The sequence below is a fragment of the Lithobates pipiens genome, unplaced genomic scaffold (assembly GCF_037356315.1).
Source record: "Lithobates pipiens isolate NorthernLeopardFrog02 unplaced genomic scaffold, aLitPip1_a1.2 Scaffold_28, whole genome shotgun sequence".
NCBI lineage: Eukaryota > Metazoa > Chordata > Amphibia > Anura > Ranidae > Lithobates > Lithobates pipiens.
In genome coordinates, this window is record NW_027507789.1 from 3422525 (window position 1) to 3441639 (window position 19115).

At 47.8% G+C, this 19115-nt stretch overlaps 1 protein-coding gene across 1 annotated transcript; it reads right to left on the minus strand.

Moving 5' to 3' along the window:
• Positions 1 to 6528: 6528 nt before the first annotated feature.
• On the minus strand, positions 6529 to 11189 carry LOC143935011 (nuclear factor 7, ovary-like). Its single transcript, XM_077458574.1, has one exon. It carries the CDS (start codon positions 11171 to 11173, stop codon positions 9662 to 9664), a length of 1512 nt encoding a protein of 503 aa, XP_077314700.1. The 5' UTR covers positions 11174 to 11189; the 3' UTR covers positions 6529 to 9661.
• Positions 11190 to 19115: the final 7926 nt, after the last annotated feature.

Below are 19115 nucleotides of genomic sequence, written 5' to 3' on the forward strand. Positions count from 1 at the left end.
GGGCATTAGAGTGTAAGCTCCTCTGTACAGAGACTGATGTGACTGTGGGGGAGGGGACATTAGAGTGTAAGCTCCTCTGTACAGAGACTGATGTGACTGTGGGGGAGGAGACATTAGAGTGTAAGCTCCTCTGTACAGAGACTGATGTGATTGGCTCGGTGATCTCTGTACAGCGCTGCAGTATATGTCAGAGCTATATAAATGTATAATAATAATAGTGTGCGACTGTGGGGGGAGGGGACATTAGAGTGTAAGCAGCTCTGGTGCAGAGACTGATGTGACTGTGGGGGGGGGGGGGGGGACATTAGAGTGTAAGCTCCTCTGTACAGAGACTGATGTGACTGTGAGGGGAGGAGACATTAGAGTGTAAGCTCCTCTGTACAGAGACTGATGTGACTGTGGGGGAGGGGACATTAGAGTGTAAGCTCCTCTGTACAGAGACTGATGTGACTGTGGGGGGAGGGGACATTAGAGTGTAAGCTCCTCTGTACAGAGACTGATGTGACTGTAGAGGGAGGGGACATTAGAGTGTAAGCTCCTCTGTACAGAGACTGATGTGACTGTGGGGGGGAGGGGACATTAGAGTGTAAGCTCCTCTGTACAGAGACTGATGTGACTGTGGGGGGGAGGGGACATTAGAGTGTAAGCTCCTCTGTACAGAGACTGATGTGACTGTGGGGGGAGGGGGCATTAGAGTGTAAGCTCCTCTGTACAGAGACTGATGTGACTGTGGGGGGGAGGGGACATTAGAGTGTAAGCTCCTCTGTACAGAGACTGATGTGACTGTGGGGGGGAGGGGACATTAGAGTGTAAGCTCCTCTGTACAGAGACTGATGTGACTGTGGGGGGAGGGGACATTAGAGTGTAAGCTCCTCTGTACAGAGACTGATGTGACTGTGGGGGGGAGGGGACATTAGAGTGTAAGCTCCTCTGTACAGAGACTGATGTGACTGTGGGGGAGGGGACATTAGAGTGTAAGCTCCTCTGTACAGAGACTGATGTGACTGTGGGGGGGAGGGGACATTAGAGTGTAAGCTCCTCTGGTGCAGAGACTGATGTTACTGTGGGGGGGGGGGGGGTAACACAAATTGCCAATCAGCCAATCACACAGCAGCAAGTCAATGCATTGAGGCATATAGACGTGGTGAAGGCGACTTGCTGATGTTCAAACTGAGCATCAGAATGAGGAAGAAAGGGGATCTGGGTGACTTTGAACGTGGCATGGATGTTGGTGGCAGACGGGCCGGTCTGAGTATTTCTGGGATTTTCACACACAGCCATCTCTCGGAATTACAGAGGATGGTGAGAAAAAGAGAAAATATCCAGTGAGCGGCAGTTGTGTGGAGGAAAATGCCTTGTTGAGGTCAGAGGAGAATGGGCAGACCGGTTCCAGATGATAGAAAGACAACAGGAACTTCAATAACCTCTCGTTACCCCCAAGGTATGCAGAATACCATCTCTGGACACACAACACATCCAACCTTGAAGCAGATGGGCTACAGCAGCAGAAGACCACACCGGGTGCCACTCCTGTCAGCTGAGAACAGGAAACTGAGGCTACAATCGGCACAGGATCACCAAAATTGGACAATAGAAGATTGGAAAAACGTTGCCGGGTCTGATGAGTCTGGATTTCAGCTGCAACATTCAGATGGTGGGGTCAGAATCTGGCGCATGGATCCATCCTGCCTTGTATCACCGGGTCAGGCTGGCGGTGGGGGTGTAATGGTGGGGGGGATGGGGTATCACCGGTTCAGGCTGGTGGTGGGGGTGTAATGGTGTGGGGGATGGGATATCACCGGTTCAGGCTGGTGGTGGGGGTGTAATGGTGGGGGGGGATGGGGTATCACCGGTTCAGGCTGGTGGTGGGGGTGTAATGGTGTGGGGGATGGGATATCACCGGTTCAGGCTGGTGGTGGGGGTGTAATGGTGCGGGGGATGGGATATCACTGGTTCAGGCTGGTGGTGGGGGTGTAATGGTGCGGGGGATGGGATATCACTGGTTCAGGCTGGTGGTGGGGGGTGTAATGGTGTGGGGGATGGGGTATCACCGGTTCAGGCTGGTGGTGGGGGTGTAATGGTGTGGGGGATGGGATATCACCGGTTCAGGCTGGTGGTGGGGGTGTAATGGTGTGGGGGATGGGGTATCACCGGTTCAGGCTGGTGGTGGGGGGTGTAATGGTGTGGGGGATGGGGTATCACCGGTTCAGGCTGGTGGAGGGGGTGTAATGGTGTGGGGGATGGGATATCACCGGTTCAGGCTGGTGGTGGGGGTGTAATGGTGTGGGGGATGGGATATCACCGGTTCAGGCTGGTGGTGGGGGTGTAATGGTGTGGGGGATGGGGTATCACCGGTTCAGGCTGGTGGTGGGGGTGTAATGGTGTGGGGGATGGGGTATCACCGGTTCAGGCTGGTGGTGGGGGTGTAATGGTGTGGGGGATGGGGTATCACCGGTTCAGGCTGGTGGTGGGGGTGTAATGGTGTGGGGGATGGGGTATCACCGGTTCAGGCTGGTGGTGGGGGTGTAATGGTGTGGGGGATGGGGTATCACCTTCCAGCAGGATAATGCACAAAGCTCCAATCATCTCACCACTGGACAATGAGGTCCCTGTCCTCCAATGTCCTCCACACTCACCACATCTCATCCAATAGAGCACCTTTGGGATGTGGTGGAACGGGAGATTGGCATCATGGATGTGCAGCCAACAAATCTGCAGCAACTGTGTGATGTTATCAGGTCACTATGGAGCAAAATCTCTGAGGAACGTTTCTTTCCAACACCTTGTTGTATCGATGCCACCAAGAATGAAGGCCAAAGGGGGTCCAACCTGCTACTAGCAAGGGGGACCTAATAAAGGGGGTCCAGATCCTAGGGGGTACTAGGATTGTAAAGAACTGTATAGTGATGTGATGCTCACCTTTAACCTAAAATGTAAAACAAAATGTCCATCTAAACATTCCCTGTCCACAGGGTGACAACACTGCTGTGCGATTTCACTATACAATGAAGTGTTGTCACCCTGTTACAGGAAGTAGATCTACTGGCAGGATCAACAGAAATAAATGGGGGGGGGAGGGGCAGAAAAACGAAAAATGCTGTGTTAATGTTTCTGACAGTCTTCGTAGGATCTGCTGCCCTCTACTATCTGTATTTGTGAGTGGCTGTGCTTGGTAATTGGTTGGTTATAGACAGGTACTTCCTGTCCCTGCTAGCTGGGTCAGAAACCCTTATTGGAGGACTGTGGTGTCTTATAAAGGGGTGTTTCCAGGAGAGAGAAGGGAACTGAGCCATGTGACCTTGCACACACAGGAACTGCTGCTGTTTTTCACCCAGACCAGAAGGAGAGACTATTATGCCAATATTTCTGTGTTCTTATAGTTGAACTGCAGCTGCCCATCGCTTCTTAAGTGTTCATCTGAATCCTTGTGTTAGACGTATCCCTGTGTTATTATTATCCCACCTGGGCATCCCATACAGCATACCTGACAGCTCCCCCCCCCCCCGACCAATAGTGACTGAAGATTTATCAGTACCTTTCTCTGCAACCTCAGCCGCACAAATGAATGAATAGGAAGTTCTTTGAGGCTTCCTACTGATTCACAAACGGAAGCATAGTAAATACAGTTACTGTGCTTCAGTGATAAATGGAAAAGAGAGTGATGGATACCGATCGCTCACTGTGTTCATTCAGGAAAGGAAGGGGCCAGAAAATGACATATTTACCAGCACCTTCCCCCCGCTCTCCATCCTGAAACACCCCCCCTGTGTGCCTGCAGAAGCTTCCGTCAGGGGAGGAGGGAAGCCAGCAGCGCTGCGGGGGAAAGGGGCCCGGATGGAAGCAGCGCATGTACTAGAACCGATCCCCCTGCAGTGCAGCCGGAGGGAGAAAGAGGAGGAGAAGCTGGCGGCGCTGCAGGGGGGAGGCAGAAGAGGATCAGTGTCTGAAATATGACAGTACAGCCGGCCCTCAGCAGACGCCGGGCCCCCCCTTTTTAACTGATGGGGCCCGGGCCCAGTACAGGAGGGCTGGCTGTACTGCCTTGTCAGTGGTTCTGATTGCAGTAGCGTTTATAGCAGATCCTGTTATTTCAGTTAACCCCGTCCCTTCTGCTCTGGGATTTTATAGCTAGTTTGATCTCAGGGTTTAATAACCAGCGTAGGCCAGAGCCAGGTCAAGCCTCCGACGGACGGCCACTTGGTAGTACGAGATCCGGTTGCACGACAGATTAAAAGCTGCTAAGGGACCAAGATGCAGAGTAGATAGGCTGAGTTCCAGTGTCACACCGTGGTTTCTGCAGATGAAAAGCTGCGTTCCAGGCTGGTTGGACAACGGCTTGAGGACCTACTGAGCCTCTGTTTAGGTCTTTGGCACCAAATAGGGCGCTGCAGCACAATCATCCTGAGGGGCCCCTGCAACTGAACTTTGCTGCAACCTTTATCTGGGGGTATCTTTATTAATAGCTCTATAGACATGGGTATATACCCGGGTATATGTGCACAGCTCCACCAGGACTCTAGGTGGGTCCTTTGCTGATAATACCTGTTTGTACATTGGAGGTGTGTACTATTATGTATCTTTTCTTATATAAAGCTTGTACTATTTCCATACTGGTGTGTATTTTTATGCTGGTTGTAGTAGTTCCTCTGCTCCAAATTACTTTGATTAGATTATTGAATAATTTCCCAGGAAGGGACCCCCCCCCGGGTGGAGGCACTGCCAACTTTATCAAGCCCACCCTTCCAGTTAACGAAGGTTCCACTTGCTGACTGCCCAACTGTAAATATATGCCATTCATTTGATGTTACATTCCTGGGGGGGGGGGGGGGTGTAACTGACTCAAAGTATTTAACATGATAGCCAAGTAAGTAGCAATTCCAGAAGGAGAAGTCAGGCCACTATAATTCCCCTTTGGTTGCTGTTATGTTATAGCACACCACCTGGTGCAATAACAATGTGACTGTCCTCATGTCATGACTAGGGTTGCCACCTGTCCAGGATTCACCCGGACAGTTCGGGTTTTGGAATCATGCGTCCGGGTTTCAGACTGCCTGAAACCCGGACACATTATTTAGACTGGACTATGGTTTCCCAGCAGGGTTGCTGGTTGCTGTTGTCGAAGCTGAAAGTGTCTGTTAAACTCTTTCACACTGCCCAAAGCCAGAACTAACAATCCACCCCCCCCCCCCCCGAAACACACACACACAGACGGGAGAGGAGAGAGGGCTCAATCAGCACCTCTTCCCCCTACCCGTCTGTGTCTGCCTCAGAAAAGGAAAGTGGGGGGCCGGAAATTTGAATTCAGTAGCCTCGGATACATCTGGATGAGAGGTGCTGACTGCCAAGGGGTAAGTGAGCTCACCATCCATCCCTGTCTGTGACTGAAGTCTCCCCCCTTCTCTCACCTGCCTCTGAGTGAGTACACTAATGTAAATCAGGGTTCTCAGAGCACCCCTTATATCACAGTTCCCCTTTACACCAGAAGCCACAGTGTTCCCCCTTATATTAGAGTCCTCCCCGTACATCAGAGCTCTTAGTGTTTCCCCTTAAATCAGAGTTCCCAGAGCATCCCTTATGTTAAAGGCTCCAGAGGTCTCCCTTACATCAGAGTCTGCAGAGTCCCCCCTTACAGTGAAAGGGAACTCTGCGAGTTCACATGTAAAAGGGGAACTCTGTGTGCTCTGATGTAAAGGGGGAACTCTTGTTATTAACTTCATATGATTAGAAATGTTATTTAATAGCAAAATATATGTATAGTTTATACTATAAAAAAAAAATTGGCATGCTCCGCTAAAGTGTTCAGGTTTGATTTGAACAAAAGGTGGCAACCCTAGTCATGACTGATAATGTCCTCATGTCATGACATGCTTTCCTCATGTCATGACTGATAATGTCCTCATGTCATGACATGCTGTCCTCATGTCATGACTGATAATGTCCTCATGTCATGACTGATAATGTCCTCATGTCATGACATGCTGTCCTCATGTCATGACTGATGATGTCCTCATGTCATGACTGATAATGTCCTCATGTCATGACATGCTGTCCTCATGTCATGACTGATAATGTCCTCATGTCATGACATGCTGTCCTCATGTCATGACAGGCTGTCCTCATGTCATGACTGATAATGTCCTCATGTCATGACTGATAATGTCCTCATGTCATGACTGATAATGTCCTCATGTCATGACATGCTTTCCTCATGTCATGACTGATAATGTCCTCATGTCATGACATGCTTTCCTCATGTCATGACTGATAATGTCCTCATGTCATGACTGATAATGTCCTCATGTCATGACTGATAATGTCCTCATGTCATGACATGCTGTCCTCATGTCATGACTGATGGTGTCCTCATGTCATGACATGCTGTCCTCATGTCATGACTGATGATGTCCTCATGTCATGACTGATGATGTCACCCCCTGTATGTCCCGTGCCACCTCACTGTACAATCTTGTCACCTCCCTGTGACCAGGTCGGGCCTCTTAGTGGACTGCAGCTGACAACCTGAATGCATTTTGGTTTAAGCATATTTTGTTTTTTATTGTTTAAACTCCACAACCCACAACAGCTCAATTCCCTCTGCAAAGGGTAACAGAAAACCAAACACATTTTTCTTTAGACAAAAAGGTATCGCGATACAATTCCAACCCTAATGTAACCCCTTTATAATGCCATTCTGTATAGAGAGGATATAGAAAAAGATGTAAAGTGGTATCAAACCCCCAAAAAGAAAACATTTATTATATTGCAGCTTCATAATTCTTAGATGTGACGGCTGCATTAGTTGCCTTTTTTTTTAGGTTTTCTTTCCTTTACTTTCGCCTGGTGATCTGGCCAGTAAGTCTGTTTGCTATTCAAAAGAACAAGCTTTTCAGATCTATCAGTTACAGAGATGAGACAGACATGTGCAGGGGGTGCTCACAATGATCAGCTTTTATTTATTTATGTAAAACCTTCATCCCAAAAGGAAAGGAATGGTTTGCTGTAACTGATTATAAAGTGTGAGCTGAAGTTTGGCTTTACTTTATTAGTGTATCTAAATCTGCTAGTACAGCTAAAACTTCCACCGCCCCCCCCCCCCCAGACTGACAATGCTGCTGTCCCAAGATGCCCACCGGGCTTCTTTATTCTAAATGGGGGCACTCTAATTCAGGAGGCGTGTTACTGGCCAGATCACCAGAGAAAAAAAGTCTAAGGAATGAAAACGAATGCAGTCGCCACATCTAATGATGGGTAAGCTGCAATATATGCCATTTTTTTGTTTTGGGTTTAGTACTGCTTTAAGGACTGGTGCCCCCTTCTATCAGGTGTCCCCATCACATTGCCCCTTACATCAGGTGTCCCCATCACATTGCCCCTTACATCAGGTGTCCCCATAACATTGCCCCTTACATCAAGTGTCCCCATCAGAGGGCCCCCTTACATCAAGTGTCCCCATCAGAGGGCCCCCTTACATCAAGTGTCCCCATTACACTGCCCCCTTCTATCAGGTGTCCCCATCACATTGCCCCTTACATCAGGTGTCCCCATCAGAATGCCCCCTTACATCAGGTGTCCCCATCACATTGCCCCTTACATCAGGTGTCCCCATCAGAATGCCCCCTTACATCAGGTGTCCCCATCACATTGCCCCTTACATCAAGTGTCCCCATTACACTGCCCCTTTTTATCAGGTGTTCGCATCACAGTGTCCCCTTATATCAAGTGTCCCCATCAGAATGCTCCCTTATTTCAAGCGTCCCCATCAGAGTACCCCCTTACATCAGGTGTCCCCATCACAGTGCCCCCTTACATCAGGTGTGCTCATAAAAGTGACCCCTTTTAATCAGATGTCCTTATTACATCAGGTGTGCCCATAAGAGTGCCCCCTTACATCAGGTGTCCCCATCAGAGTGCCCCCTTACATCAGGTGTCCCCATCAGAGTGCCCCCTTACATCAGGTGTGCCCATCAGAGTGTCCCCTTTACATGAGGTGTCCCCATCAGAGTGTCCCCTTTACATCAGGTGTCCCCATCAGAGTACCCCCTTACATCAGGTGTGCCCATCAGGTGTGCCCCCTTACATCAGGTGTCCGCATCACAGTGTACCCCCCACACCCAGCATTCCGATCAGAGCCCCCCTCACAGTAGGTGTCCTGCATACAGTGCCCCCTTACACCAGATGTCCGGAGCACAGTGCTCCCCCACATCAGTTGTCCCCATCATAGTCCCCCCCCCCAAACTTTTACCACCAGGCAAGCAGAAGGTGGGAGCCAGGAGGCAAAGCAGGCTGCAGGTCTAGAAGGAGGAAGTTCCCTTTCCATCCCTCTGTGCTGTTGAGGTCAGGGCATGCACATGGTGTCCCCGCTTGTTGGAACGCTGGCAGCCCTAGCAACCAATAACTACAGAGGAGGGGACTGCCGCCAAGAGCAAAAATTTTATATTTTGCAGCTTACCAGTGTTTAGATGTAGCGGCTGCACTAGTTTTCCCTTTTTCAGGCTTTTTTTTTTTTTTTACTCTTTATTTACACCTGGCGATCCCGCCAGTACCGCACTTCCTGTCCTAGGGTGACAACGCTCACTCACTGCACTGTATCTATGGAGGAGCAGTCGTGTCCCCCTACGACAGGACTATAGAACACCTTCCTCTCTTTTTATCTTTAGAACATAGGTGGGGGGAGGTGTTCTGTATTCCACGTGAAAAATCTGACAGCACTGTTCGAGATTTTGTTAGTGCGCAGGAAGTTACAAGCATACTGGATTTCTGGCGGGATCAACCGGTGTAATTTTTTTTTTTTTTTTTTTTTTTTTACAAAAGTCACATCCTTTTTCCGATGCGTCCCGACCCCACTGCTAAGTAACAATAGTTAAAGCGGGAGTCCGCCGGGACTCCGCGTTTTTTTTTTTTTTTAAAAGTCAGCAGCTACAAATACTGCAGCTGCTGACTTTTAAAATAGTGACACTTACCCGCCCAGCGCGCCCGCGATGTCGGCACCCGAAGCCGATCTCTAGATCGTCACTCGGGTGCTGCCGCCGCCATTTTGGGTATGGGAATCAGGAAATGGAGCCTTTCGGCTTCATTTCCCGGTTCCCTACTGCGCATGCGCGAGCCGCGCTGCGCAATGAGGACGGTCCCCGCTGTCTCTGGGATCCGTGTGTTTCCCAGCAGGCGGCGGGGCACTTGCGGAAGGGGGCGGGCACTTGCGGAAAGGGGCGTAATCTACGCCCCTTTCCACAGAGAGCTAGCCCAGAAGTGGGTGCAGTTACCTGGATTATCCAGGTAACTGCACCCCCCTCCCCCCTGAAAGGTGCCAATTGTGGCGCCGGAGGGGGGGAGGATTCCAATGAGCGGAAGGTCCATTTTAGGGTGGACCTCCGCTTTAACAATTGATTGGCAGCGAAGAGGACAAGGATTATTTCTAGGACAGTGATGGAGAACCTCGGCACCCCAGATGTTTTGGAACTACATTTCCCATGATGCTCATGCACTCTGCAGTGTAGTTGAGCATCATGGGAAATGTAGTTCCAAAACATCCGGGGTGCCGAGGTTCGCCATCACTGTTCTAGGGGATACTTTTAAGGTCTGGGAAAACAAGAACTGTCCCCTAAAATAAGAGACGCCCCCCCCCTCCCCCATAAATCACGGGGCCACTCTGTGATTGGAAGACCTAATTCTTGACTCTCACCCAACCCGTATATACACCAAGCACCAAAAGAAGAGGTTCGGAAAAGGTAACGGAGAAATTGTATAGAAGCCGGACAGGGTCACAAAGCTCGTAGAAGGAGATCTGCCCGGCCTCGTAGTCCAGATAGACCCCCAGGTTGTTGCAGGATGGTTTCTGCGGCACCGCTAACACCCTCCTGTCATGTATGGCTAAGTACTGATTAAAATACCTACACAGGCCCCAGGACTTGTTGCTATGCCCGATCAGGGAGTGGTAGCCTTTCCGGGTGATACTGGGATAGGACACGCCAAGTCTCCAGTTGCCCCCTTCTCCGGTCTCGACCTCCCAGTAATGTTTGCCGGAGAGGACGCTCCGGCTCCCCAAGACCTGATCGTATTGGAATCTCTCCAGCGTCTTGGTGCGATTCTGGCTGATCTCCGAGGCCGACGCGGTTTTCAAGTCCCCAGACAGACATATATTATTAGAGGCCGTGTTGACGTCCAGTTCAAAGCCCGGATCCTGCCGGACGTAGAATTCCTTCTTGGCGCTAGTAATAATCTCCGCTAAGCTCGTGTGCAAAGTCACGGAGATCAGGCCCTCGTCTAGGTAGCCAACCGTTTTTTGCTTAGCGCTCATGTTGGATCCGTTCTCGGTCTTGCCGAAGTTCTCTTTGCTGGTCTTCCACTCGTGAAGAACGGATAAGGGGTCGTTCTTCTTGCACAGCTCCTCGATGTCGTGTATCTTTCTGGACAGCTCGTCCTTTTTTATTTCCAACTGCTGGATGAGATCTGTGACCGAGAGGGAAATCTGCCCTTCCTTCTGGGTGATGTCGCTCAGGACCTTCTTCTCCAGGTCGTCCAGCTGTCTCTTGATGTCTCTAAACAGGGCACTGACCTTCTCTTTTATAAAAGCCAACTTTTCTTGGGTTGTTTTACCGGTCTCTTGGAGAGCCTGGACCACGCTCTCGTCCTCTGCTATCTTGGAGGCCAGTCGGTCCAGAAGCTCCATTCCTAATTCTTTCATCTCCTCGGAGGCCTCCTGGACTGGCTTGACCTGGTGGTTGGCGTGTTCCTCGGACAGAATACAGGCATCGCAGATAAACTCGGCATCTTCACAGCAGTAATACCCAAATACTCTCTTGTGTGCAGGGCAGACCACATTCAGGTCGCTCAGAACGTGGTCCTCAGACTTGCTGTGGACAGTCAGGTGGTCTTCACACAGAAAAGACTCGCACAATAGGCAACATTTCACCGCCGGAAAAGGTGACTGAATGCAAGAATCGCAGAGGCTCCCGGGCTCTTCGTGCAGCGATGGATCCTTCGATGGCACAGGCCTCTCATGGAACTGTTCTTTGCATTCTGGACAAGTATGAACTGTAGACTCCTCCTGGGTTTCCAGAACGCGGTCCAAGCAGAGCCGGCAGAAGCTGTGTCCGCAGGTCAGTGCGACGGCATCGCTGCAAAGGTTCAGACAGATGGAGCAGTTCAGCCCGTGTCTCAGATCAGCGGACGCCATCGCTAGAAATGCAGAACAGGAGGTGAAAGTGTTTTAGAAATCCAGAATAGCTTGTTTGACTCTATTCCAAATAAGGGTGAGTCTCGACCTCACCTTCAAATTATCATTATTATTTAACCATCTCTAGTCCGGGCTCCTGAAGTGAGTCTGTAATCAGTGAGGATCTAACATTGGATCTAACATAGGACCTAACATAGGACATAACATTGGATCTAACATAGGACATAACATAGGACCTAACATAGGACCTAACATAGGACCTAACATAGGACCTAACATAGGACCTAACATAGGATCTAACATAGGATCTAACATAGGATCTAACATAGGATCTAACATAGGATCTAACATAGGATCTAACATTGGATCTAACATAGGACATAACATTGGATCTAACATAGGACATAACATTGGATCTAACATAGGACATAACATAGGACCTAACATAGGACCTAACATAGGATCTAACATAGGATCTAACATAGGATCTAACATAGGATCTAACATTGGATCTAACATTGGACATAACATAGGACATAACATAGGACCTAACATAGGACCTAACATAGGACCTAACATAGGACCTAACATAGGACCTAACATAGGACCTAACATTGGATCTAACATTGGATCTAACATAGGACCTAACATAGGACCTAACATAGGATCTAACATAGGATCTAACATAGGATCTAACATTGGATCTAACATTGGACATAACATAGGACATAACATAGGACATAACATAGGACATAACATAGGACCTAACATAGGACCTAACATAGGACCTAACATAGGACCTAACATAGGACCTAACATAGGACCTAACATTGGATCTAACATTGGATCTAACATAGGACCTAACATAGGACCTAACATAGGATCTAACATAGGATCTAACATAGGATCTAACATTGGATCTAACATTGGATCTAACATTGGACATAACATAGGACATAACATAGGACATAACATAGGACCTAACATAGGACCTAACATAGGACCTAACATAGGACCTAACATAGGACCTAACATAGGACCTAACATAGGACCTAACATTGGATCTAACATTGGATCTAACATAGGACCTAACATAGGACCTAACATAGGATCTAACATAGGATCTAACATAGGATCTAACATTGGATCTAACATTGGATCTAACATTGGACATAACATAGGACATAACATAGGACATAACATAGGACCTAACATAGGACCTAACATAGGACCTAACATAGGACCTAACATAGGACCTAACATAGGACCTAACATAGGACCTAACATTGGATCTAACATTGGATCTAACATAGGACCTAACATAGGACCTAACATAGGATCTAACATAGGATCTAACATAGGATCTAACATTGGATCTAACATTGGATCTAACATTGGACATAACATAGGACATAACATAGGACATAACATAGGACATAACATAGGACCTAACATAGGACCTAACATTGGATCTAACATAGGACATAACATAGGACATAACATTGGATCTAACATAGGACATAACATAGGACCTAACATAGGACCTAACATAGGATCTAACATAGGATCTAACATAGGATCTAACATAGGATCTAACATAGGATCTAACATTGGATCTAACATAGGACATAACATTGGATCTAACATAGGACATAACATTGGATCTAACATAGGACATAACATAGGACCTAACATAGGACCTAACATAGGACCTAACATAGGATCTAACATAGGATCTAACATTGGATCTAACATAGGACATAACATTGGATCTAACATAGGACATAACATTGGATCTAACATAGGACATAACATAGGACATAACATTGGATCTAACATAGGACATAACATAGGACCTAACATAGGACCTAACATAGGATCTAACATAGGATCTAACATAGGATCTAACATAGGATCTAACATTGGATCTAACATAGGACATAACATTGGATCTAACATAGGACATAACATTGGATCTAACATAGGACATAACATAGGACCTAACATAGGACCTAACATAGGATCTAACATAGGATCTAACATAGGATCTAACATAGGACATAACATTGGATCTAACATAGGACATAACATAGGATCTAACATAGGATCTAACATAGGATCTAACATAGGACCTAACATTGGATCTAACATAGGACATAACATAGGACATAACATTGGATCTAACATAGGACATAACATAGGACCTAACATAGGACCTAACATAGGACCTAACATAGGATCTAACATAGGATCTAACATAGGATCTAACATAGGATCTAACATAGGATCTAACATTGGATCTAACATAGGACATAACATTGGATCTAACATAGGACATAACATTGGATCTAACATAGGACATAACATAGGACCTAACATAGGACCTAACATAGGATCTAACATAGGATCTAACATTGGATCTAACATAGGACATAACATTGGATCTAACATAGGACCTAACATTGGATCTAACATAGGACATAACATAGGACATAACATTGGATCTAACATAGGACATAACATAGGACCTAACATAGGACCTAACATAGGATCTAACATAGGATCTAACATAGGATCTAACATTGGATCTAACATAGGACATAACATTGGATCTAACATAGGACATAACATTGGATCTAACATAGGACATAACATAGGACCTAACATAGGACCTAACATAGGATCTAACATAGGATCTAACATTGGATCTAACATAGGACATAACATTGGATCTAACATAGGACATAACATAGGATCTAACATAGGATCTAACATAGGATCTAACATAGGATCTAACATTGGATCTAACATTGGACATAACATAGGACATAACATAGGACATAACATAGGACATAACATAGGACATAACATAGGACCTAACATAGGACCTAACATTGGATCTAACATTGGATCTAACATAGGACCTAACATAGGACCTAACATAGGACCTAACATAGGACCTAACATAGGACATAACATAGGACCTAACATAGGACCTAACATAGGACCTAACATAGGACCTAACATAGGATCTAACATAGGATCTAACATAGGATCTAACATTGGATCTAACATTGGATCTAACATTGGACATAACATAGGACATAACATAGGACATAACATAGGACATAACATAGGACATAACATAGGACATAACATAGGACCTAACATTGGATCTAACATAGGACATAACATAGGACCTAACATTGGATCTAACATAGGACATAACATAGGACATAACAATGGATCTAACAATGGATCTAACAGTGGATCTAACAATGGATCTAACAATGGATCTAAGCACACGGTCGGATATTTCGACAACCAAATCCGTCGGATCTTGTCCGAAACTGTTGCATACACACGGTCGGACAAAGTTGTTGAAAAATCCGATCTTTCAGAACATGATGACGTTATTTCATTACGATGGGACTACATTCAGGCTAGTAGCCAATAGCTTTGGTGTAGGAATTTGATCTGAGCATGCGTGGCACTTGGTCCGATCAAAATTCTGTACACATGATCGGAGTATGTCCGATCGGCCCAGTTTGTCGGAAAATATTTCCAACAAGTTGGAAAATTGGGTCCGACGGATATTCCGACGGAAACAGTCCGATGCAGACCACACACAGTCGGATTATCCGACAAACTGGTCCGATCGGACACATTCCGTCGGAATCTCCGACCGTGTGTACAAGGGCTAACAGTGGATCTAACAGTGGATCTAACAATGGATCTAACAATGGATCTAACATTGAATCCAACATTGAATCCAACATTGAATCCAACATTGAATCCAACAATGGATCCAACAATGGATCCAACAGTGGATCTAACAGTGGATCTAACCGTGGATCTAACAATCTAACATTAGATCTAACATTGGATCTCTCTGGGTTGCCCCCTGACTACTACACGGCTTTTTTCATTTATGTTCAACATGGCCATTTTCTAGGCAAGTAGGCAAGAGATTGTCAAACGAATGGCAAAAAAACGCATTTGGTCGGGAGCAGAGGTTTTAATAATGCTTAACCGCTCCCGGACCTGACGCAGTACATTTGCTGCGGCGGGGCAGCTTGTACAGGTACAATAACGTACTCGTACATTGGAAGCAGTTTTACGGGTTGTGGGCATGTGCCCCCACCCCCCTAACCCCCCCCCCCCTGTGATTTGACACAGCAGGAGTTTGTCAGCAGATCCCGATTAATGATTCAAGGACCCGATGATCTGCTGTGCTAAACCACAGCCCAAAGTTCTGTGTTGACAAACAACACAGGGCTCTGTACAGAGGGAATGGTCCAGGCATGTACTGGCCGCCGGGACTGGGCCGATGGCTCAGTGGGCCGGGTCAGTGCCATTGCTAGGGGGGACTTTTGGGGCTATAGCCCCGAATCTGGGGCCCATAGCCCTGAGTCAGACCAGGAGTCCCCAACCACAGGGTCCCGGCCCACTGCCGGGCCATGGGCTCTCTGCAGCCATGTGGCGGGCAACATGAGAGAGCTGGAGGGTGGGCAGGCAGCTCTCACTGCCTGCCCTCTCTCTGGTGACTCTGATGTAAGGGGGAGGCTCTCTGGTGACTCTGATGTAAGGGGGGGCTCTCTGGGGACTCTGATGTAAGGGGGAGGCTCTCTGGGGACCCTGATGTAAGGCGGAGGCTCTCTGGGGACCCTGATGTAAGGCGGAGGCTCTCTGGGGACCCTGATGTAAGGCGGAGGCTCTCTGGGGACCCTGATGTAAGGCGGAGGCTCTCTGGGGACCCTGATGTAAGGCGGAGGCTCTCTGGGGACCCTGATGTAAGGCGGAGGCTCTCTGGGGACCCTGATGTAAGGCGGAGGCTCTCTGGGGACCCTGATGTAAGGCGGAGGCTCTCTGGGGACCCTGATGTAAGGCGGAGGCTCTCTGGGGACCCTGATGTAAGGCGGAGGCTCTCTGGGGACCCTGATGTAAGGCGGAGGCTCTCTGGGGACCCTGATGTAAGGCGGAGGCTCTCTGGGGACCCCGATGTAAGGCGGAGGCTCTCTGGGGACCCCGATGTAAGGCGGAGGCTCTCTGGGGACCCTGATGTAAGGCGGAGGCTCTCTGGGGACCCTGATGTAAGGCGGAGGCTCTCTGGGGACCCTGATGTAAGGCGGAGGCTCTCTGGGGACCCTGATGTAAGGCGGAGGCTCTCTGGGGACTCTGATGTAAGGCGGAGGCTCTCTGGGGACTCTGATGTAAGGCGGAGGCTCTCTGGGAACTCTGATGTAAGGCGGAGGCTCTCTGGGAACTCTGATGTAAGGCGGAGGCTCTCTGGGGACTCTGATGTAAGGCGGAGGCTCTCTGGGGACTCTGATGTAAGGCGGAGGCTCTCTGGGGACTCTGATGTAAGGCGGAGGCTCTCTGGGGACTCTGATGTAAGGCGGAGGCTCTCTGGGAACTCTGATGTAAGGAGGGGCTCTCTGGGGACCCTGATGTAAGGCGGAGGCTCTCTGGGGAACCTGATGTAAGGAGGGGCTCTCTGGGGACCCTGATATAAGACAGAGGCTCTCTGGGGACCCTGATGTAAGGCGGAGGCTCTCTAGGGACCCTGATGTAAGGCAGAGGCTCTCTGGGGACCCTGATGTAAGGCAGAGGCTCTCTGGGGACCCTGATGTAAGGCGGACGCTCTCTGGGGACCCTGATGTAAGGCGGAGGCTCTCTGGGGACCCTGATGTAAGACAGAGGCTCTCTGGGGACCCTGATGTAAGGCGGAGGCTCTCTGGGGACCCTGATGTAAGGCGGAGGCTCTCTGGGGACCCTGATGTAAGGCGGAGGCTCTCTGGGGACCCTGATGTAAGGCGGAGGCTCTCTGGGGACTCTGATGTAAGGCGGAGGCTCTCTGGGGACTCTGATGTAAGGCGGAGGCTCTCTGGGGACTCTGATGTAAGGAGGGGCTCTCTAGGGACTTTTTTTGCGCAATTGCGTACAGTTTATATACTGTTTTTGTGCGTGTTTGCAAAATTAAAGTGGGCCGGTCTCGATGAAGTCTAGGGCCAAATTTTTGTCCCAGTCCAGCCCTGGAATGGTCGCTTTGTTTCTTTTCCCTGCGAAGATCTGTAGTGAAAAGCAGCACATATTACACACATTAATACTTGTTAAGCACACAGTTAACCCCTTAATTACCCCAAGATGTTAACCCCTTCCCAGCCAGTGTCATTAGTACAGCAACAGTGTATATTATTATCACTTTATTAGTGACACTGGTGATGTCAGTGGCAGTTCCCACAAAGTGTCAGTTAGAGGTTTATTTACTAAAACTGGGGAGTGCAAAAGGCAACCGCCCATGGTAGCCAATCAGCTTCTGACTTCAACTTGTTGAACCACTTCCCGCCCGGCCTATAACAGAATGACGGCCGGGAAGTGGTTCTGTTATCCTGACTGGGCGTCATATGATGTCCAGTAGGATAACATACCGGCGCACACCCGTGTGCCCGTGGTCTGACACACCACATCTCCGATCATGATAAGAAGCCATCTATTAGTTTCCATGAATGCCACATGTCAGTGTCATCCAGTGCCACCGGTCAGTGCCCATCAGTGCTGCATATCAGTGCCACCTATCGGTGCCCATCACTGCTGCATATTAGTGCCACTTATCGGTGCCCATCAGTGCTGCATATCAGTGCCACCTATCGGTGCCCATCAGTGCTGCCCATCAGTGCCCATCAATTCTACATACCAGTGCCTCCTCATCAGTGCCTCTCAGTGCCAACTTATCAGTGCCCGTCAGTGAAGGAGAAAACAAAATTTTATAACAGAAACGAAGAAAAACATTTGTTTTTTTTCAAAAATGTCTTTTGTTTAGCAAACAATAAAAACCACAGAGGTGATCAAATACCACCAAAAGAAATCTCTATTTGTGGGAAGAAAATGATAAAAATGTAGTTTGAGTACAGTGTTGTATGACTGAGTAATTGTCATTCAAAGTGTGACAGCGCTGAAAGCTCAAAATGATCCTGGGCAGGAAGGGGCGAATGTGTAACCCCCTATAACTTTCACGCAAATCAATTAACCACTTAAGGACCACCCACCGCATACACACTGCGACAAGGTGGCCGTATTGCGCAAAACTACGTACCTGTACATCGTTTAGTGCACGAGACACTGCGGGCGCGCGCCCGATCCACAGCGATACCTTTTGCGCAAACCAATCAATATCCACTTACTGGGATTTTTATTTTGCCAAAAATATGTAGGAGAATACAGATTGGCCGAAATTGAAGAAGAAATTAGATTTTTTTTTTTACTTTTTATTGGATGTTTTTTATAGCAGAAAGTAAAAAAAATTTGGATTTTCGTTTTCAACGTTTTCGGTATTTTTGTTTTTTTTTGTTTATAGCACTAAAAAATAAAAACCCTCAGCGGTGATCAAATACCGCCAAAAGAAAACGCAAATTGTGTGACAAAAATGATATAAATTTAATTTCGTGTACAGCATCGCACAACTGCGCTATTGTCAGTTAAAATGACAGAGTGCCAAAAAGCAAAAAAAAATGGCCTGGTCATGAAGGGGGATAAATCTTCTGGAGGGCAAGTGGTTAAGGGGGGGGGGGTTGTAAAAACGTTACTCAACCACCTGTTTTTATTCCCCCGCCACAGGTGAAAACTTCTCATTATACGGTCTATAAATGTGACAATTAAAAAAAAAAAATGTTTTCAACAATTTTCCAAACAATTGCAAAACGGCTGAACTGATGAATATTGCTACCATACCGGTCGGCTGTTGGGTTATCTGGACGTCCTTTCGTGTTTTCAATTTTGCAAAACCAAATTTGTTGAAAAAATGCAACAACTCCCTACCATACCGCCCTCCGGCAGTATGTAGAGATGTGATAAACTTCCTGATTGGCCACAGATTGGGCCTGATTGGATCTCCCCCCCCCCCCCCAGCCTCCTTGATTATAATGGTGGTCAGCTGTAGTGG